The following is a 19,916-nucleotide window of genomic DNA, read 5'->3' on the forward strand; positions in this document are numbered from 1 at the left end:
TATAATCAGGTTTGGGGGTCAGTCAGAGCTTAAGGAGGAAAATCCAATGAGTTCTCCTCTGTGGACTGACCAGGTTGCTTGTCGAGGTTTGGATTAAGATTTCATACACAAGCTGTCGTGTATGTCGGACCACTGAACGCATCAGTTATCATGATAAGCATGATAAATATTGAATATTTGAATGGATAGGTGGGAGAACAAAAGACTTAACAGTTCCTTTTAAGTGTCTTTCACATTTTTAATTCCAACAAAGTGAACAAAAGATTGACTATAAATTCTACCAAGTCTTGGTGAGATCTTTGTTTTTGTGAACTGGCAAAAAAGTAAACACATTCACTACAAACACCTATTTTCAGGTGTCAGGACTATTACTGAAACGTTCTGTATTGCTATTATACGTCGGGATGGTAAATATTCTTGTACAGTAACCATAAAAGGCCCTATATTCCACGTATAGCTCACTAGCTAAGCTGTAGAAGCCATTCTTTCATACGTTATGCGGTTTAAATATAACCGGGGCAGGAATTTAGGGGTACAATAGGAATCCGTTAAGGATTCAGCCTGTGTATCGTACATCATCGATCGTCGTACAGAGTAGACTTCAGATCTGTTTAAAAAAAAAAAGAAGAGGAAGAAAGGAAATCCTTGAACATTCCACAAAAGAACATTTCACTGAAAAAAGGCCCATGGCTATAATAATGAAATACTTTACGTCCTGACAAAATCGCTACAACTCGGGCGGAATCTGAAATGGCTTCCTTTTAGACTCCTTGGCCTTGTAGGTGCTTTGTTGGTATACAGTTATTGACTCTGGTGCTATGCATAATCTATCAGCCGCCTTCTATCCAGTGCATCAGTTTGGGGGAAACCCCCAGCAATGCTGCTCTGTTGGCTACTCCTGTACCAGTGTCGATGTCACTGCTATAATGAGGATGATAAACCACCAGTCATTTGTGCTCTTATGGTTGACAGATTAGACAGACTGACACAAGTCTACACCGCATCAGATGACTTACAGTCAATAAGTGTGTAACTACTCAAAGGTGTATCTAATAGAAGATCCAGTGAGTGTAGGAACAGGGTAAATGTACCGAATATACTTGAAAGTGCATTACATTTTTTAATGCCACATGTGGTGCACTTAAATGAAACAAGCTGACCAACATCAGTGTTTGGTTCAGTAGTCATTTGGAGTGGCTAGTGGATTTAACATCGCTTGATATGACAGACGTTTCCTTCTGTCACATTTAAAAGTGCCTAAAGGCCCACTTATACTTTCATCTGAACAGGCTTCTGATGCCTTCCAAGCCATGGAAAGGCACTTCGGATAGAGTGCAACGAATGATGGGGCAAGAATAAAATGTGAACTTGCACATATCATACTTTGCTGTTTACTACCCTCATCCTTGATTGATGGATAGCTAGGATCCTCCCACTGTTCTGAAAGACTACAAGCTCTCGGCTGTCCGAGGTTTGTTTCAGTTGGCTGTCGGAAGCAGTTGAAGCAAGATGAAGTATAACACGCTTTTAAGTAGAACCAAATAATAGAGCCGTAGAACTGATTTCCTGCATGTCAGGATGAGTCCCCCCCCACCCCGTTTTCCAAACAGCATTGGAAAACTGATCAATTTTAAAATGTAATAAATTAAATAACCTTAACATTGTCTTGTCAGGGAGAACATATTGCTTCTATACTGACACAAATCTGAACCTTTGCTAGAATGTGTTTATATTGTGCTTGTCTAGCTAATTTTGCAAAGAATTACTACTCTGACAGTTGACAAAACAAGTCCTTCATAGTCCATACTCTGGGATTTTGATCACAATGGGGTGTATGTGTCTCGTTAAGATTCAACGCCAACGCGCCATTTTGCTTGTCCATGAGAGCTTGGTGGTGTTCTTCCATTAGTTAGTTTTTTTTTTTTTTTTGTCTGAGATCCATCCCAGTGTGTCTGGCTGGAAAGGGAATAGCTTCACTTCACCAGAACACCTTGTTGAGCCTCCATCGTCTCACAGTCTGAGGGCACATAGTGCATCTCTGGACAGGGGGTGCTAGGCTCCAGGAGTGGGCTGAGGGTCTGAGCTGTACGAGAGAGAGTTGGGTTGGCGAGGGAGGTATCGGCGTGATCCTGCACGGGTGTGTACTGGTCCTCTGCCAGTTGAGTCTGGTGGAAGTAGGCCTGCAGATGAGACTGCTTCTGTAGATGGAGTCTCTTCTGTTGGAGTCTAAAGATGGCAGTATTTTTTTGAGGTGAGTGTACCCGAATTCCACAATTTAACACTTTTTTTTTGTGTGTAAGAAAGTAAGTTGTCAATTTTTACTAAGTTATTTTGCACTGGAGATTGTACATTAAAGGGGAAAAACCCCCAAAATGTTCTTGCACTCCTTACCTGTATTCCTGTAGTTGCTGCTCCAGTGTACGAGGCGTAGGATCCTTACAGAACATTTGCCCACTGCCAGCACCACTGGCCAGCAGACTAGCCCTCTGGTAAAACACACACATCATCACTGCAACCTGTTCTCCAATTAATCAGTCCAACTAGAGCACTTCATTTCATCTTATGGTCTGTATTCAGGTGAGTTTTGAAAAACATATTTTAGAATCCACAAGAGCCACGATGACTGTTAGAAATGACAATGTCTACCAATGCAAACTGATTATTTTATCCTGCACAGAAGGCCAGTTCAATTCTGAGTGACAATACCTGCAGCCTCTGAGCAAGACAATGGGTTTCCAGTGACTGCCGTCTAGACAGGAGATAGGGGTGCATTTTAGTCGAGAACATTGCTGTGTCCTTTCCACTACGACATTGATGTGCTTCTCCCTGCAGACCAAAAAAAAACAAAAAAAAAAACGATCCATTGGATAAAAAACAGCCAAAAGGTTGTAGTTCATCCATAACTATGAGATTCATAACGATAAAACGGTATACAGGAACTTCTGATACCATATACAGTATAACAGGATTATACTACTTGTTTTAACCTGCTGTTGAAGCTCCAGGTTTTTAGGCTGGAAGCTGGTGTCTCCATCTCGAGATCCCAGCACCACTTGTGCTTTGTTCAACTCCAGAATTCCTTTGGTCCTGGCGAGATTTTGGAGGTGCTGCCGGAACACTACCAGACCTAGAAAACAAAAAGAAGAGTCACAGGAACTAATCAACAGCCATCTGGCCTGGAATCAAACAAAGAACACTGCATAAAATGGCATGTCTAATGAACTAATCAACAGCTTACAGACCTAAAAAAAAAAAACAAGGAGAACAAGGTGTATAACTGCAGGTTATAGGACCTAAATGGCAGGTGATTCCTGTCAGTTCAACTTGACTGATTCATACCGTGACAATTAATTCATCAAGGGTTTTTTTTTGGGTTCTTCATACAATCTGACAATAGGCTGAAAATATTAATTTGGGCAGGCTGACACAAATGGGTTTTAACAGCAACGTTAAGTGAAAAAGTAACAGAAAAAAAAAGTAAAAAGCCAACACGATTGAAAAGAAGAAAGTCGGCACCTTGTGTGAGAGAAGTGTCTGATGCTCGTCGTCCTTCACGAAAGCTGACCGATGAATGATTATGAGCCTTACGCTCCTCTGAGCTCAGGCCTTGGGGGCTGGGATTAGAAGGTTTCAAGCAGGGGAAGGTAGGGTCTGCTTGACTAGCAGGCATCACTGTTGGCATACCTCCATGGGGCGGAGGGTCGTCGGCCAGGCTGAGGTCACTGTGTGTGGAGCCCAAATCGTACTCTGAGTCCATGCTGCCCAGAGACGGGTTCAAAGCCATGGAGAGGAGCTTCCCTATTGAAATTATATACTATTATTTTTAGTTTTTATTACCATACCATTCCAGCATCAATTCTTCTTATTTTTCTGACTATCCTTCCATAATACTATGTCCATCATGATCCATTCCTGTTCGTGTGTTTCTGTCCACCTAGTGATCCAAGCAACCTTCTTACCAGTTGTCCCACAGAAATAGCTATTTCTATTGTGCTACCTTTACTACCACCCATGTGTAACTATCTTAGTTATTCATCCGTAGGGGTACTTCTCCATTCATCCATCTGTCCATCATTCTACCTATCAGTCCATCTCTTCCATCTTGCTATCCATTTACCTAGCCATCGTCCCATCCATCTAATTATCTTTTCATCTGTCTGCTGTCTTGTCTATCAATTCATCCATCTATTGTGCATCCAATGATTCATTAAGTAGCCATCCATCCATCCATGTATGTATGTCTTTCTACTAACCATTGTCTATTTAATCAATCTCCTGTTAATTTATCTAGCCATCATTTATCCATCATACTCATGGAACCATCCAGCCATCTATCCATCTTTCTACTATGTGTCCGTCCATCCATCCCTGTACCTTTAGCATGTACCTGTCCATTTACTTATACATCCACCCATAGCCTTTTATCAATTCACCTGTCTACTGTACTACCTACCTATTCATCCACCTAACCATCATCTGGCCATTCTATCTATCTGTCTGTCTGTTTATCCATTTATTGCCTTGTGAAGTGTGTGTACACACACCTGAGGCAGACACTGTGCCCAGTTGGCTGGTGCCATCTGACTGTGTTTGTCTGTGCTGGCTTAAGTGGATGCCCTGTTCATCCTCAGCCTCGATTCCTTCATCTATGGATGACTCTGTGACGGTGCCCGGAAATAAGCCACTGGCATTACGTAACACAACAGGGGGCAGAGGCTCCAGCATACAGCCATCCACCTGGGGAGGGGAGACGGACAGAGAGAGACACACACACACACACAAATGACGATTTATAGTTACAATAGAATCAAATGGAGTAAAAAAATGAAAGAAAAAAAAGAAATGAAGGTGTCTGAGCTTTCTGGGGTGTTTGTGTGTTTTTATCAGCCTGGGTTTTACAAACACCACTTTTCATTTGTGTACATCTATCTATCTATCTATCTATATCTATCTATCTATCTATCTATCTATCTATCTATCTATCTATCTATCTATCTATATATATATATATATATATATATATATATATATATATATATATATATATATATATATATATATACTGGTATGGCTAACAATAAACAAAATGCAGATTGCATGGTTTCTTTTGCATGAGGCTGGCTCCTACTAGATTTTATGAATTATTAGTAATGTTGGCTTGAAACGAAGGTGAAGAGGAGTGTACTACTTTGAGGGAAAACTGTCTGATGCTTATAAAAACCATGAAAAGGCTAAACCCTGGTGCCAGGATTGCAATACTTGGTAGCTATGGCGACCGCCAGATTTAGCTGAAAAGGTGGAGTGTAGTCGCACCTCCTAACGGACGGCTAGGGAGATGGAGAGAAAAAGTTCCTTGATATAGCCAGTGGGCTGCATAGTGCTAGTCTAAGCAGCTGGCTGACGCTCAGTGTAGCTGGCCTGGCACAGCAGTGGCAATTAAGTGACTAGCTCAAACAAGAGGGCCACTCAGTTCAGATCCTACTGTTGTCTAGCACTGTTATTTCCTGCTCTCAATTGCTCTGCTCAAACATGCCCTGTGTGCCTCATCAGCGTCCTTTACCCTGCAGAAGAAGCTTTTATGTCTGGATTCATCTCTCAATCCAGAATTAAATACTTTGCTGGCCGCAGTGGAATATAATGCAAGGTAGAAACAGAGCGCGCGAGGGAGGGAAGGCAAGGGCTTTTCATTAGCTTCCGTCACAACGCTGCTGTTATTTTAGGACGTCTGCGCATGGCTCGACTGATGATGAGTCATGAGGAAGATTTGAGGGTGGTTCAGTGGCAGCGGAACTTTATGAACACAAGACAGCCCTTGCTGGCGTCATCCAGCGGTGCCCAAATGAGTAACAAAGCTATTAAAAAACCTAACTCGTGCGCCAATATAGCGTTGTGCAATTCTTCTGCTGTTGCTGCATTGCTCATTGCTGTAGACGTCTGCACTTCCAGAAAGTTCTCACTGACCTTGGGAGTGGCCACCTCCTCCTCCTCCATTAGGGCCTGCTCTGGAGAAGCAGTGCTTTGTGTGAAGCTGAAAGTCTCAGTGGAGGTCTGCAGGAGAATGGGTGAGCGCAGGTGGCGTGTGGCTTGCAGAGCTGGAATGGAGGCCTGTGGGAGAAGGACAATCTTCATTTTTATAGCATAGACGTTAATGATATAACTGTTTTAGACATTCTTTTCATCACGTTCTTAATCAAATATGCGCATACGCAAATGACGGCAGTTGAACAATGGATTCTTACGATAGATATCACTGGCGTGTAGTGCAAGAACGGGAATGCAGTTTGCTTTGCATGACTTATTTACACTCTTATAACATTGAAATACCTTGTGGACAGTCTGCTCAGCCACAGTGCTTGGCCGGCGCTGGGCACCGTTGAGCCTCTGTTCCACAGGAAAACTGCTTCTGTGGGCTTTGAGTCGCTCCACCAGCAGGTAGTAGATAGCAGCAAAATGATTGTAGCTTTTGTTCTGGAGAGACTGCAAAGAAGAAAGTTTGCTCAAAGAAAATTTGGTTTTACAACAGTATTTACTTCAGTATTTATTACCAATTTGTCAACTTCTGTCCACTAGCTAGTTCTACTAACATGTACATGTACCATCATAGGGATGATGAACATGTTTAGAGGAGAACATTATCTGCTCCTTTCCATATATAAGAGCTAAGAGATGCCTGCAGTTGACTAGCACCTTTGTAATAGGTAGGCCATGCTTAAACCCATTAAATAGTGCACATTATATTCTCTTGGACTTCCCATCTGTGGCATGTTTGATATTTGTACTTGTGACCCCTAAAGCTGATGCTTAGTCCACTGCACTGCTTGAGAGTGTTATTTTGGTATTTAGCTCTATTTCCTTTTCAAAATACTATGTAATACAAGCTAACATATGGACATGAGAGGCCAAGCATCCATGAAGTCACAAAATAATAATCATTTCTTAAGAGTGTCTAACTGAAAATGATAACAACTCTCTACCAATTACAAACAATTCACTCTGAGATGCTCTGGATAGTTAAGTCATCCTCACCTCTATGGTCTTGTGCTGGTCGATGCCAAGATTGTGCATGAGACGAAGGACCTGCTCGCTATGCTCTCCTATGCCCTGCCGGTTGAGCTGAGGCTTTGGTGATGGTACCTCCTGCACCATCCAGCGGTGCTGACGAATTTGGCTTAGTGCCAACCTCTTGGCCGGGTCAAGGACCAGCATCCTCCGGATCAAGTGTTCGCAGTCTGGGGACAGACCGATAGTCAGGGTTCACCAATGACGGTCCTTAGGAATGCTTAATTCATTCTAACTTTCAGACTGTTAACATAGTGTAGTAGGCCTGAGCACTAAATATCGTCCTAGTTTGTATGCATTATAGTAACTCCCTTACCCTCGGTCATGAAGTAAGGGATACGGAAACGGCCTTCAAGAACCCTCTGTCGCAAAACCGGCAGGCTGGGACCATCAAATGGTAAGGTGCCACAAACCAGCACATATAAGACCACCCCCATACTCTGTATAACACACACACACACACAAATCTAAAGCAACACTTGTACAGTATTACTCATAATTCCACCTTTTCACTGCACATGGCCTCCGGATACGATGGTCGGAATTCTGCTGATAGCAGAGTTTACATATTGTTTGCAAGTAGATACTGTGACAAGTCGCAGATGGTCTTTTACAATGGGCAAAACACTGTACATTTTTGATAAATATACGATGTGTAGTTAGCTAGTTATGAAGAACCCAAGATATTATATACTGCTACCTGACATTTAAGAACATTCCATTTCTTTGCCTTAAGAAGCTCTTGGGTTGCTTTCATAGTATGTTTTGGGTCATTATCCATCTGTACTGTTAAGTCCCAGTTTTCCAGCATTTCACTTCATCTGAGCAGAAAGTATAGCTCTGTACACTTCAGAATTCATCCTGCTTCTTCTATCAACAATCACATCATCAATAAACACCAGTGACCCAGCTCCATTGGCAGCCATAGATGCCCATGCCATAACACAACCTTTATGTTTGACAGATTATCCGGTATGCTTTGGATCATGAGCCCTTCCTTTCCTTCTCCATACTCTTATTATTCTGGTACAAGTTAATCTTGGTTTCATCTGTCCAAAGAATGTGGTTCCAGGTAAAGTTTAATCTGGCCTTTCTGTTCCTAGGTGTTACCAGTGGTGTGCATCTTGAGGTATTTCCATTCATAAAGGCATCTCATGGTTGTAGACTTTGACACTGATATACCGATCTCCTTAAGTGTTCTTTGCATGGCTAGATGTTGTGAAGGGGGTTTTCTTCACCAAGTAAAGAATCCTGCAATCCTCACTTTAGTTGTTTTCCGTGCTCTTTCGGGCCTTTTGGTGTTGCTGAGCTCACTGATGTATTCATTATTTTTAAGAATGTACAAGATTGTTGATTTGGCCACTCGTAAAGTTAGTCTTAAAGCTGATTAGCCATTTGTCCAATGACTTTTGAACCTATGAAAATGGAGGGTCTATGTAATAAATGTCTACTTCCTAAATGGTTAATGCACTATTTTGTAAAAAAACAAACAACCCTTGAATTAAAACATCACATCTTGACTGCTTCATTTCAAATCCATTGTGGTGTTGTACAAAGGCAAAATGATGGAAATTGGGTCACTGTCCAAATACTTATGCACCCGACTGTACGTGGGGTCTCTCATTTTCAACATAAATTAGGATTTTCACAACTTCCAAAAATGACCAATTCTGAATGGATCAGGAGAGTGTGTGGTGTAGTCTGTCTTACCCAGATGTCCAGCTGTGGCCCTTCATATTTCTGCCCTTCAAACACCTCGGGAGCCGCGTAAGGTGGGCTGCCGCACCATGTGGCTAGCGGCTGCCCTGGCTGGAAGAAGTTCCCAAAACCAAAGTCTGCAAGTGAGGGTGAAGAAGGCAAAACAATGATCTTATTTTCTGTTGTAATTTCTGTTCAGTAACTCAAACGTTCAGCTTGCTAGCCTTGCTAACTCTGTAACTCTGACAGAAAGTGAAGAACAAAGAAAAATGCAAGATGAGCCTTAGTAAAATAGCTGGCCTTTGTGTAATCCCTTTGTGTTTTTTTTGTTTGTTTTTTTATTATTATTAATTCTTAATTATTATTCCTTACGACTGACAGCTGTGTATGATTTGAAGTCAAACATTTCAATCCTTGGTAGATGGTGTTACAGACCTGTTGTGGATTGTGTCAAGAATGGGCAGTGCTGGATCAGTGGTTAAAGGCTTTGGGTTACTGATCAGAAGGTCAGGAGTTCAAGCCTCAGTACTGCTAAGCTACCACGGTTGGCCCCTTGGGCAAGGCCCTTAATCTTTAATTGTATAAATGGGATAAATGTAAGTCGCTCTGGATAAGGGCGTATGCCACATGCCATAAATGTAAGTGTAAATAATGAGTAGAAAGAAATAGGCCAGGGTGATGAGGCCTGGATTTAAATAATAAAAAAAAAAGGACTTGCATGCCATCCAGGGTGTATTCCTGCCTCATGTCTATTGTTCAGGCGATAGGAAGTCAAGCGATAGAGTCAAGCGTTTACTGAAGATGAATGAATGAATCGTGAAACGGTATATATATGCGATTATGTTGCATTCCTGAAGACAATTCACAGCCTGGCTCTGTTATGAAACAGGTGAACATGTGGGAGAGTGGATATAAAGGGCGGCCAAGTGAAAATCAGTGGGAGGGATATTACTACTTGGAATAAGACAGCAAAGGTCACTGCACCCTGAGTCAACACGTTTTATCTGCACTTAAGGTTCAATGGTAGAGTGAGAGAATACAGTGTGAATAAACCACCAGTGGAATGACTGGCTATAGAAGACGATAAAATAATAACATTCTGATGAAACTGCGGTGGGGTCGATGAAACCTTCATGACCTTACTATATATCTCTTCTCCGGTATTGACGACAATGAAAGTAGATATAGCTGTTTATGCAAGAAGTTACAGGAATAGCTTATAATGCACTTTCAGTTTCCACCCCAATATCTCAAGATTAAATTTAGGTTATAAAGTAAAGGAACTTTCAGTCAGTTATATTATGAAATGAGCAAGATAATAGTGGCAGTGCTTACCGAGAGGTTTTATGTGATTTGTACTGTATATATGCTGTGTGTGTACTTTGTATGGTTAGGATGAGGCGATATCTATAGGGGAGGTTGGGGATAGTGGAAGTATGGAAATTTACCAGATGCATGGGGTCTGTGCCAGAAGAATTTCATAACCACTTGCTGGAACATATATCTGCCAATGTGCAGTCTCTGTAATGTGTAATGCCCATTTTAACCTGTAATCTCGTCACTATTTCGTACACAAGCCTTTATATATAATGAATTTCATAGAGAAGTAGATGAAAGCCTCCAACAATGCTAGCTAGCAAGTGATGTTCAAAAAAACCAATCTCAGATTGGCGCAGTGTTCTGTCCCAAAGTGTTTAGCCGAATCCATTAACCATGCTGCTTGGAAATAACTAATAATTCATTTCCTCCAGTCGTGCTATCTTTACATAAATCGTGAGATGCCTAGTGATTCACCAGTCTCTGTCAGTTTTACAGCCTCGGGTGTACGTGTGCGTGTGTTTGATGTCAGAGCATATTAGTTCATTCCTCTGTGCTACTGGCCTCGCTTCCACTTGACGTCACTGGGTAAATATGTTGTCCCAGAGTGGCTGAGAGACTGACTGCACTTGGTGTGTGCTTATGTGTGTTATCTGGTTTGAACTGTGGAATGCCTGAAGGAAGCTGAAGGCTGGGTTTTGGCTTTAACAGATACTGCAGCAAGCAGACTACACCACACACGACTGGGTAAAACATCCAAAAATAACACTTTTATTAAGCCACATCCAGCCGCTCTAGGGGGGCTGTATTTGGCAATGGATAAAAAAAAAATTGTATGAAACCATATCAGTACGTTTCGTTTATTTATTGACCAAAAATATGCGTTTATTCTGTCTGTAATCACTGAATGAAGCATTTTGCCAAGTGTTCCAGAGTCCACTTGCCTGCAATCTTGATGTTCATGTTTGCGTCGAGCAGCAGGTTCTCAGCCTTCAGGTCTCGGTGGACGATGCTGCACTTGTGACAGTACTCAACAGCTGACAGGATCTGCCAGAACTTTCTCCGTGCTTCTGCCTCACTCAACCGCCCATGGCTAGCCAGGTAGTCTGGAAACAGTGTCATGGTATTCCAGTTAGAGTGTTGCATTCAGTTGTGGGTTTGTTTGTTTGTTTTTTTTTAGCCAGAATGTCAAAACGGGAAGCAGTTTGCATTGATGTATGATGCATTTGCAGAATATCTGATTTTACACCCATAAAACTCCATAAAAAAAAAATCTGAGATTACAAAGAACTGAAAAACTGTTAAGGAGCACTTCCTAAGCACATCATGTCCTACATCTTCCCGTGAAGCAGCCCAGCCATTCCAATCCTTCAGTTCCGTATACATTCATTTATTTTATTTATGAATAGATTCATAAATGAGGCTTATTATTGGTATTGGTCAAAATACCTACAACACCACTGATGACTTAACTAAACATTTAATCTTTGGGGAATTTTATAATGTGCTTGGTACATAGCTATCTTGTCACATAGACAGTGGAGGTCGACAAAGTTCATACGAACTTTCTTATTGGTTTACAGGAAAGATGAACTAAACTAGGCATAACTAAGTTAGTTTAGAGTTTAGTACATATTGATTTATGACCCACACTTAATAAAGATAATTAGGTTTTTAAGGACGATTCACCCCTCCAAACAATTGCAAAATATGTCCCAATTTTAGGCCAGTGTTGAAAGAAATTGTCGTGTGAACAATCAAGCTGAGCTGTCATCAGTCATGTTTGATTTAATCTGTTTGTTCATGAGAAATTCTATGAAATCCGTGGTGCTGGGAGCAGTGTGGCAGCATTGTCTTAATGAAAAAGCAGCTTTCCATTAGTCAGCGTGAAGCCGGAGGTCGCAGACGTGTGTTTCAGCTGCATGTGCACCATAACGACACGTGAAGTGCGCGTGAATGGTTGGGTTTGATCAGCTGATAGATGCTTGTATTGTATAAGTAACTGATGAGAAAACGTGGTTCGTTACTGCCTGATTACAGAGCAGCTGGTCTGGATTATGAAGGCGTCTAGGCCCTGATATTACAAGCAGCTTTGCGAAGTGTCATCACATACGTACTGGACCTACAGTAGAAGCTGTCACAAGTAAATGAGGTGACATTGATGGAGCGGGACGCCTGAAGCTGAAAGTGACTTTGTGGACATCTAAAAACTTTTCAGGTCGAGCAAGGGAAAGACCGGAGGGGGCGTGACGACATCGGCTAAATCAAAACTAGTCGTCTTAATGTGATACAGGAATCCCAGAGGCTAAAGATATGTCGATTACAGGGCAACCCAAATCCACGCTTAGTCCAATCAAAGAGTTCTGAAACCACTACCAGCTTATTTTTGGACTCTGACCTTATACTTGCCATTTAATTTCCCTTTTGCTCTTCTGTCCTTCTCGGCGTGTCGTATATAAGGCAAATGGTGAGCTAAAGCCTCACTGGATAACCTCTTTTATCCCCTTCAACTCTCACCTGCTGAAACATTACAAAAACGTGGCTTTGATAATGATCTGCCCTTCTGGCGCCCGGTTATAGGCAGGCTTATTGTGCTGCCGTTTGGGAAGTGTGCCAAAAGCATGCTTTGCTTTGATGTTAGCACCGGTTCTAACATGATGCATACTTAAAGCCCTGCAGCACTAATCTGAACCAGTACAAGACCACAGAGACCCGATCTCTAGGTGTATTTCTCTTCGTTTTGACTGAACTGGCTGGTTCTACCATCTAACATTTGGTGGATAACATCAGCAATAATCCTATGACCGTGTTGTAAAATGAAAGCAACCTTTTACCTTCAAACTGGCTAGGTCCATAATGTGTGAATTTTGCTGACTACGTACTCTAGAAGCTATATCAAAGGGTGAGAGTACACGTTGCATTTCAGGTTTTAGATGTCATGGCATCATGGCACTAAATGCCGGTAAGCATAACTGGCTAAGCAAAGAGCGCGAAGCCCAAAAGCATCGTCCCTTTTTCCATTACGGGTGCCACGGCTAATTAACAGAGATAAACAAAAGGCATCTGTTCAGTTCCCTTTATAATATCGGAAGACCTGTAGGAGGATCAGCAGCCAGCGCAAGCAGATGGCGAAGTGGCTGCATGGACAGTCTGGTACAGCTACAAAATGATGCCACATCAGCTTGTCAAAGAATTCCTGAGCAGATTTGTGAGGGGAAAAAATATAAGTGCTCACCAAAGATTTCACCATTTTTGGCATACTCCGTGACCAAGTACAGCATGTTCTTGGTCTCCATGACCTGTTGGAAGGGAAGAAACAGCCTGTCTTAATAAAGTTCTGACTTTAATGGAGAGAAGAAGAAAAAAATCGACATTATTTCACGTCACTGTAAAGGCAAAAGCATAAAGATGACACATCCGGAACCATTACAAATGAAAGGAAAAAGCCACCAGAACAAATTCAATGTTTATAGGCGCGGTGAACGTGGTTCGTCCAAAGGATATTCTCTGAGTTTGTATTTTGATGCTGAAGAGCGCGAACACGTTGCTCCAAAATCTCCCATAGGTTTTCAATTAGGTTGAGATCTGGCAACTGTGAAAGTCATAGCAAGAACTGCATTAGGGGTGGGGGATGTGACAAAAATATATCACAATATATTCCCAAAGGCATTTGTACAATACATGATATACTGTATATCATGATTTATATCATAGTTTCCAAACACTTTCCCAGTACTGTTGCAATAATAATAAAAAAAACAACACACTATTTAATGTCTTCTAAAAATAGATTTTTATATATTTTATAGATCGTTTTATTTATATAAATAATTCAAAAAATACTGTAACACTGAAAGTGGGAAAAATGAATCTAAAACGTCACACATTGTCATATCACCCAACCCTAATACCCTGTGGATGGGGTGCAGCCATTCTGGAAGAGACGGTGGCCATCAGGATCGAAATGTTTCATCACAGGATAAAGGCGATCAGCCAGAGCGACTTTGTATTGACCTGCAGTGGAACGTCCCTCTAAAGGGAACAAGTAGAGCCAAATCATGCCAGCAAAATAAATAAATGCCCCCCCCTCCCTCCCACACACACAAACACATAACACATCTCATGTTTTTTGCCTTTCGTTGTCAGTTCTCTGGGTTTACTGTCTCATTATATTATTTCTGGTGGCTAAGGCCTGCACAAATTCCAATATATTTGAACAAAAGACCTATAAAAACCATGAGTCCATCATAAGCCTCTTTGTAGGCTTAGAGACAGCAGACAGCTTTCATCCGCAGCAGAATTTTCAGCGCAATGTCACAGAATGTAGTGCATTTTATGAAACGTTTCGAAAGTGCGTAATGAGTAAATTGTAGCTGAACACCGTGTTAATGAGGGCCAGCATTCCCGCAGCAACGAGACTCACAGTATCCCGCGCTTATCAGTGTTATGTAACTGATCAACGCTAACCACCACAACAGCTGGACTTGCATTGCCTTTGGTTTCTTGGAAAGTGATTCTGACTAATGGTAAAGACTTAATATTTCCATAGCTGATGTGTCAGAGAGTAACCTTTCTGGGGTTGAAAAGCAGCGGTAGAATGGGTAAATGTTTTATTGCTGGTGAAGAGATGAAAACTGAAAAATGCGGATTGAACAGTTTTTTTCATGCCCATGATTGGTTAGTATCACTCTGACAGGGGATAAAGAGTATTTTCATCCCTCCCACAGATGGAGCATGGCCAATTATGCTCCCTTGAAAAAATAATATATGTACTTGGAAGGCTTTTTACATCAAATAATTATCACCTTAATGTGGTGTTCCATGATTTACTGTTAGGCTGTTAACATAATGGAGGTCTGTTAGACCATGCTGTGGCCTAATTGGACACATTTCTTCATATCATAAAACAAATGGGATTATGAATTATGGTTAAAACTATGACTGTCAACCTGACCCACCTGGTAAAGCTTGATGATGTGCGGATGGTCCAGTAGCTTCATGATCTCCACCTCCCTGTAGATCTTCTCCAAGTTTGCAGCATCCAACTGGGTCTTGTCTATGATCTTTATGGCCACCTGCATTTAATACAGATGTTAATTACTATTTTGGTGTTGCGCATACACTTCACGTCTCATGAATATGTTTCAAGTCAGGAAAGGATTGTCTTATTTCTTCATTTAGACCCATCATGATCTATTATATAACTCACATTATTCGTTAGATTGATAAGTCATTCTTCACGGCCCAAAGATACAACACCACAAAGACACCAAGAGAATTTGTTGAGGACAAACACAACATGTCCAGAAGCAAAGAAGTAGTCCCTAATGTAGTGATAGCCGGTTCAGTGTACAGGAAGTTCAGGGTTTTTTTTTTTCTGCTTTCCTTGCAGCCAGTCTCTGTTTCATCTAATACCAACAAAGTGATCAATTCTGACAGCGTAAGAGATTTTAAGGAAAATTTCTGAAAAAAGAACAATTAGCAGATACGGGGCAGTGGTGGCTTGACGGTTAAGGCTCTGGGTTACTGATTGGACAATTGTGGGTTCAAGCCCTAGCAGTGGCAGTTTATGGGTTACTGATTGGAAGGTTGGGGGTTCAAGCGCCAGTACTGCCAAGCTGCCACTGTTGGGCCCTTGAGCAAGGCCCTCAACACTCTCTGCTCCAGGAGCGCTGTATCATGGCTGACCCTGTGCTCTGACTCCAACCTCCTAACATGCTGGAATATGCGAAGATAAGAATTTCACTCTGCTGTAATGTACATGTGACCAATAACAACTCAATATATGACCTTTTTTGTTTCCTTTGGATTTTTTCCTGCAAGGGACTGAACCTGCCCTCTGATGCTCGAAACAGAGCTGCAATGGAAACATGCATTAACACAACCGGTATTTTCACATCCAAGATTTGTCATGGCATAAAACGGATCAGAGGATTGGATTGGAAAATAAATCCAATCCAATTTACACCAACATTGGCTGGGCACAAGGCAAACATTAAATAACTGTATCCCTAATGGTGCCACCATTACCTCCCATAGGGCATGGAACAGGACCACAAAACTGCTTTTAGAAACTCTAAAGTACCACTAATACAGTATTGCGGCATTTCCCAGTACAGCTGTTCTGTTATTTCAATCTTTTCCCAAAACCTGATAAAAGCCCAATCTCATGTAACCTTATATGTCACTTGGGACTATTTTACTCCTCAGTGTCCATTTTTAAATATAGCGTGAGTGATGCACTGTGTAGATTTCCTCAACTTTAAACCGTTATTTCCCAGAACTGCACGTACAATTTGCACATGGATGTCGGTGATCTGATCCTGATGAACACCTCCTAATTGATGCCTCTTCCCTCTCAGCTGTATGAACAGAGGTAACTTAATCTAGCATACACCTTGTTGTCATACAAATAAATGAACTAGGGCTCCTCCACCTCCTAAATCCAAATAAAACCCACTGTACCTGAGCTTGCTAGCAAAATAATAATAATGATAATAATAATAATACTGGATTTAAAATAGATTACTCATTCAATTTTTTTAATAGATAAGATTTTAAATTTCTTTCAAGTTTTCTCATATCATGTTTTGAAGGAGACATAGTTTGCAACACACATGGGGGCAGTGCCTTGGAAAGAGGTTTTACTTTGAACCTTCTGCGAAAGGGAAACTTCTGTTGTAAGGCTAAAAAGTGCTAATACTTTTCCAGCCTTCAAGTGATTAATCTACTCTAGATATATACAGAGGAGTTTCTCTGAAATAAAGGTACCAAACTGTACTTTTTCCGCGTGGCTGTGGGTGGTACCATCGTGGGTGCATCGTTTCTACCTTTAGTATGTATATTTTACTGGGATGCTGCATGTGGTGTGGATTTAATTAGCTTTTAATGTAAGGATGTAACGCAATACATTCTTTGGAATAAACAGATAGATAAAAATACGAGGCACACATTTGTCTTTAGAGAAACTTTGCTAGACAGGCTCAGAGGACATTTGGCTGAGAATCCTGTGGGATGCAACAAAAAAAGTTGCAGGTCGGGACAAAGAAAGACCAATAACATAAACGCAATACTTTTACAGCATTCATTCATTCAGTCATTCATACATAGTAACTGCCAACTGGTAGCAGCTTTGGTGGTTTAAATTAGGCTTTTTTCCCTCACTCTGACCAGTTTGCAGCTATGAAGCCACATATGTTCTGACATCTTTCTATCATAGCCGGCATGAACAATAGCTCTTCTGTGTGATCGAATCAGACGGGCTAGCCTTCGCTCCCCAGACGCATCAGTGAGCCTTGGGTGCCCATGACCCTGCCACTGGATCACCGGGTTGTCCTTCCTTGGACCCCACAAGCCCTGCTGTTTTGGAGATGCTCTGACCCAGTTGTCTAACCATCACAATTTGGCCCTTGTCAAAGCCACTCAGATCCTTACACTTGCCCATTTTTCTTGCTTACAACACCTCAACTGTTCACTTGCAGCCTAATATATCCCACCACTTGACAGGTGCCATTGTAAGAAGATAATCAATATTATATACAGTACTGTGCAAAAGTCTTAGGCACCCTGTTTTTTTTTTTTAATTTTTTTTTTAAGTACAAACATTGTTATAGATTTTTATTTTATGACTTCTACATTGTCAATACAAAAAAAAAAAAGTTAGATTTCCAAACATTAGTTTTCCAGAACAAAAGTAAACGTTACAGAAAAATGTCTGTATGTCAGTAAAGAAAGCAGCATATTAAGTGGCAAGAGACACTTTTCAGACGAAGCACACAATAATGGCTGCTGAATTTTGCTGCAAAAATAAGAAGCGAGTGCGACAGTCACCTCATCTTTGCCCTACAGCATTATATATATATATATATATATATATATATATATATATATATATATATATATATATATATATATGCAGTTGTGACCAAGAGGAATCTCTCTTAGGGCACAAAAATGGCCCTGCACTGGAGTGATGTAGCTGAGGTTGAGGAACTGTTTCGAATTCACACACCATGCTGACAGTTCTGACATTTTTACCTTAGAAAGAAAGAACAAGAACCCATCCGTTTTAGAAGGTCATGTCTACTGCAGGTTTAAATCTGAATACAGGTGAATATTTGGAGAGCTGAGCAGATACAGTCACAGATAGTAACATTGCGCTACACCCCTGGCCCAATTATGTACCTTAAATTATTTTGTAAAGGTATGTGACATTGACGGATGTACTGTCTATTGCAGATAAAGATGTATAAAAGATGCACCTCAGCGATAAGGAAAAGTCCAGTTTGGTAGCTTTGGTACATTTCTGAGAGAGTATAATAATAGACCAGGATAAATCGTGCATATTTGTGGTGCACTTGCATTATTATTATTATTATTATATTTGGTCGCAGAAGATCTACTCAGGAAGCATGGACAGCTGTCACACAAAAAGAAAGTACAGCTCAGTGTCAGGTTTATTTATTATTTATTTCTCTGCTCTCAGAGTTTGCTACTTGTTTGAGTTTTTGTTCCACTCACACACCTCCGACTTGGTGATCCGGTGTCTCGCCAGCTTCACCACAGCGAAGTTCCCTTTCCCCAAAGTGCGCTCGATGTCGTAAAATCCGACCCGAACCGGCGCCCTTTGGCAAGGTTGGCAGGGTTTCCGCTCCGGTTCGGCCATGCCCGTTGCTTTTAACAGAGACACGGGAAGCCCGCGCACCTGTGCGTCCGAAAAACGGAAAGGTGGAGGTAGGGACCGGCTTAATGATTTAAAACCAAAATAAACAAAAGAAAATGGATTTCAGACGCGCATGCTAATTTAAGCGCCGCGCCCGGGTTCGGTTCTGTTCCTTCACATGGTTTCCGGTCCGTTGCCCGTTAGCGGGTCCCGCTCGCCCGCGAAACGGTTGGCTCACGCGCTCGGCGCGAAGCACGCTGTCTGTGGCGCTCCGCATGCGATGACGTCAGTGCGAAAGAGATTTTTTTTTTTGGAAGGGGGGGGGGGGGCGTTTTGGTGGGCGTGGTCTGCACGGTCCACAAGTCCGTAACCAAGGCAACCTTATCCGCTTCGTACGTCAATCAGTGCCTGCAGCGCGCGCACTGAAGCTCCCATTCTTTTCGCCTGGGATATTTTCCAGCTCGGCTATATTATTATTATTATTATTATTATTATTATTATTATTATTATTAAACGCCTGAAACATGCGGACTGGACCTCAACTCTGACGTCACACCTCATCTCTGAGGCTTCATGCAGATTTAATGAATCAAAAACGAGGATATTCTGCAATATATCATTGATCCTGTCCTATACAAAACCTTAAAGTGCCCTTACCATCATTTTGCCACCCCATACTGTGCAATAAAATCCTGGATGTGCCACTGAGACTAGCTCATTCACTCACACTGAGGTAATGAAAGAAACAGCCAACAGTTAGCATCATCATTTGCCCATTTTCATTCACTGCAGCCCCAGGATTCATGATTAAACAGAGCAGTAACTGCTCCACCTAACCGCCATATTTAGCATTCTCAGCACATCTATATGTATCTACTTAAATACAGCTATAGTAAAAAAACAACAACATTGCTTTATAATTGGCACGTATTAATTTATGATTTATAATCATTAGAATTGTACCTAGAAGTTCAGTATGAACTCATGCTATTGTATTGGAATGTAATGTGTAATATATCTCCACCTGCTGGTCAGTGGTGGTATTGCTTGACACATATTAGTGTAATTATTCTGCACATCCGTAGGTATAACCCAGAGAGCTCACACATTTCTCATCTCAGCGACTTCGTTTGCAAAGCCATTAGTGTAGTATGTGATTGAAATTTTAGATTTTTAATCT

The 19,916-nt window shown here is 41.4% G+C and overlaps 1 protein-coding gene across 3 annotated transcripts; it reads right to left on the bottom strand.

The window, feature by feature from the left end:
- Window positions 1–217: 217 nt before the first annotated feature.
- sik2a (salt-inducible kinase 2a) lies at window positions 218–19,016 on the bottom strand. 3 transcript variants are annotated; one of them, XM_017460131.3, is made up of 15 exons: window positions 18,599–19,016; window positions 15,033–15,149; window positions 13,310–13,373; window positions 11,019–11,180; window positions 8,770–8,894; window positions 7,376–7,499; window positions 7,027–7,229; window positions 6,325–6,477; window positions 5,962–6,105; window positions 4,545–4,737; window positions 3,517–3,798; window positions 2,988–3,127; window positions 2,707–2,826; window positions 2,392–2,486; window positions 218–2,226 (listed from the first exon to the last, which is right to left on the bottom strand). In XM_017460131.3, exons 1-15 carry the CDS (start codon window positions 18,737–18,739, stop codon window positions 1,974–1,976), a joined length of 2,316 nt encoding a protein of 771 aa, XP_017315620.2. In that variant the 5' UTR covers window positions 18,740–19,016; the 3' UTR covers window positions 218–1,973. The 3 variants fall into 3 exon arrangements, with proteins under 3 accessions (XP_017315620.2, XP_017315621.2, XP_053532953.1); XM_017460132.3 differs by lacking the exon at window positions 18,599–19,016 and adding an exon at window positions 13,986–14,106 and having other exon boundaries at window positions 13,310–13,666; XM_053676978.1 differs by lacking the exon at window positions 18,599–19,016 and having other exon boundaries at window positions 13,310–14,106.
- Window positions 19,017–19,916: the final 900 nt, after the last annotated feature.

This window comes from Ictalurus punctatus, chromosome 28, assembly GCF_001660625.3.
Source record: "Ictalurus punctatus breed USDA103 chromosome 28, Coco_2.0, whole genome shotgun sequence".
In the NCBI taxonomy this organism is placed as follows: Eukaryota; Metazoa; Chordata; class Actinopteri; order Siluriformes; family Ictaluridae; genus Ictalurus; species Ictalurus punctatus.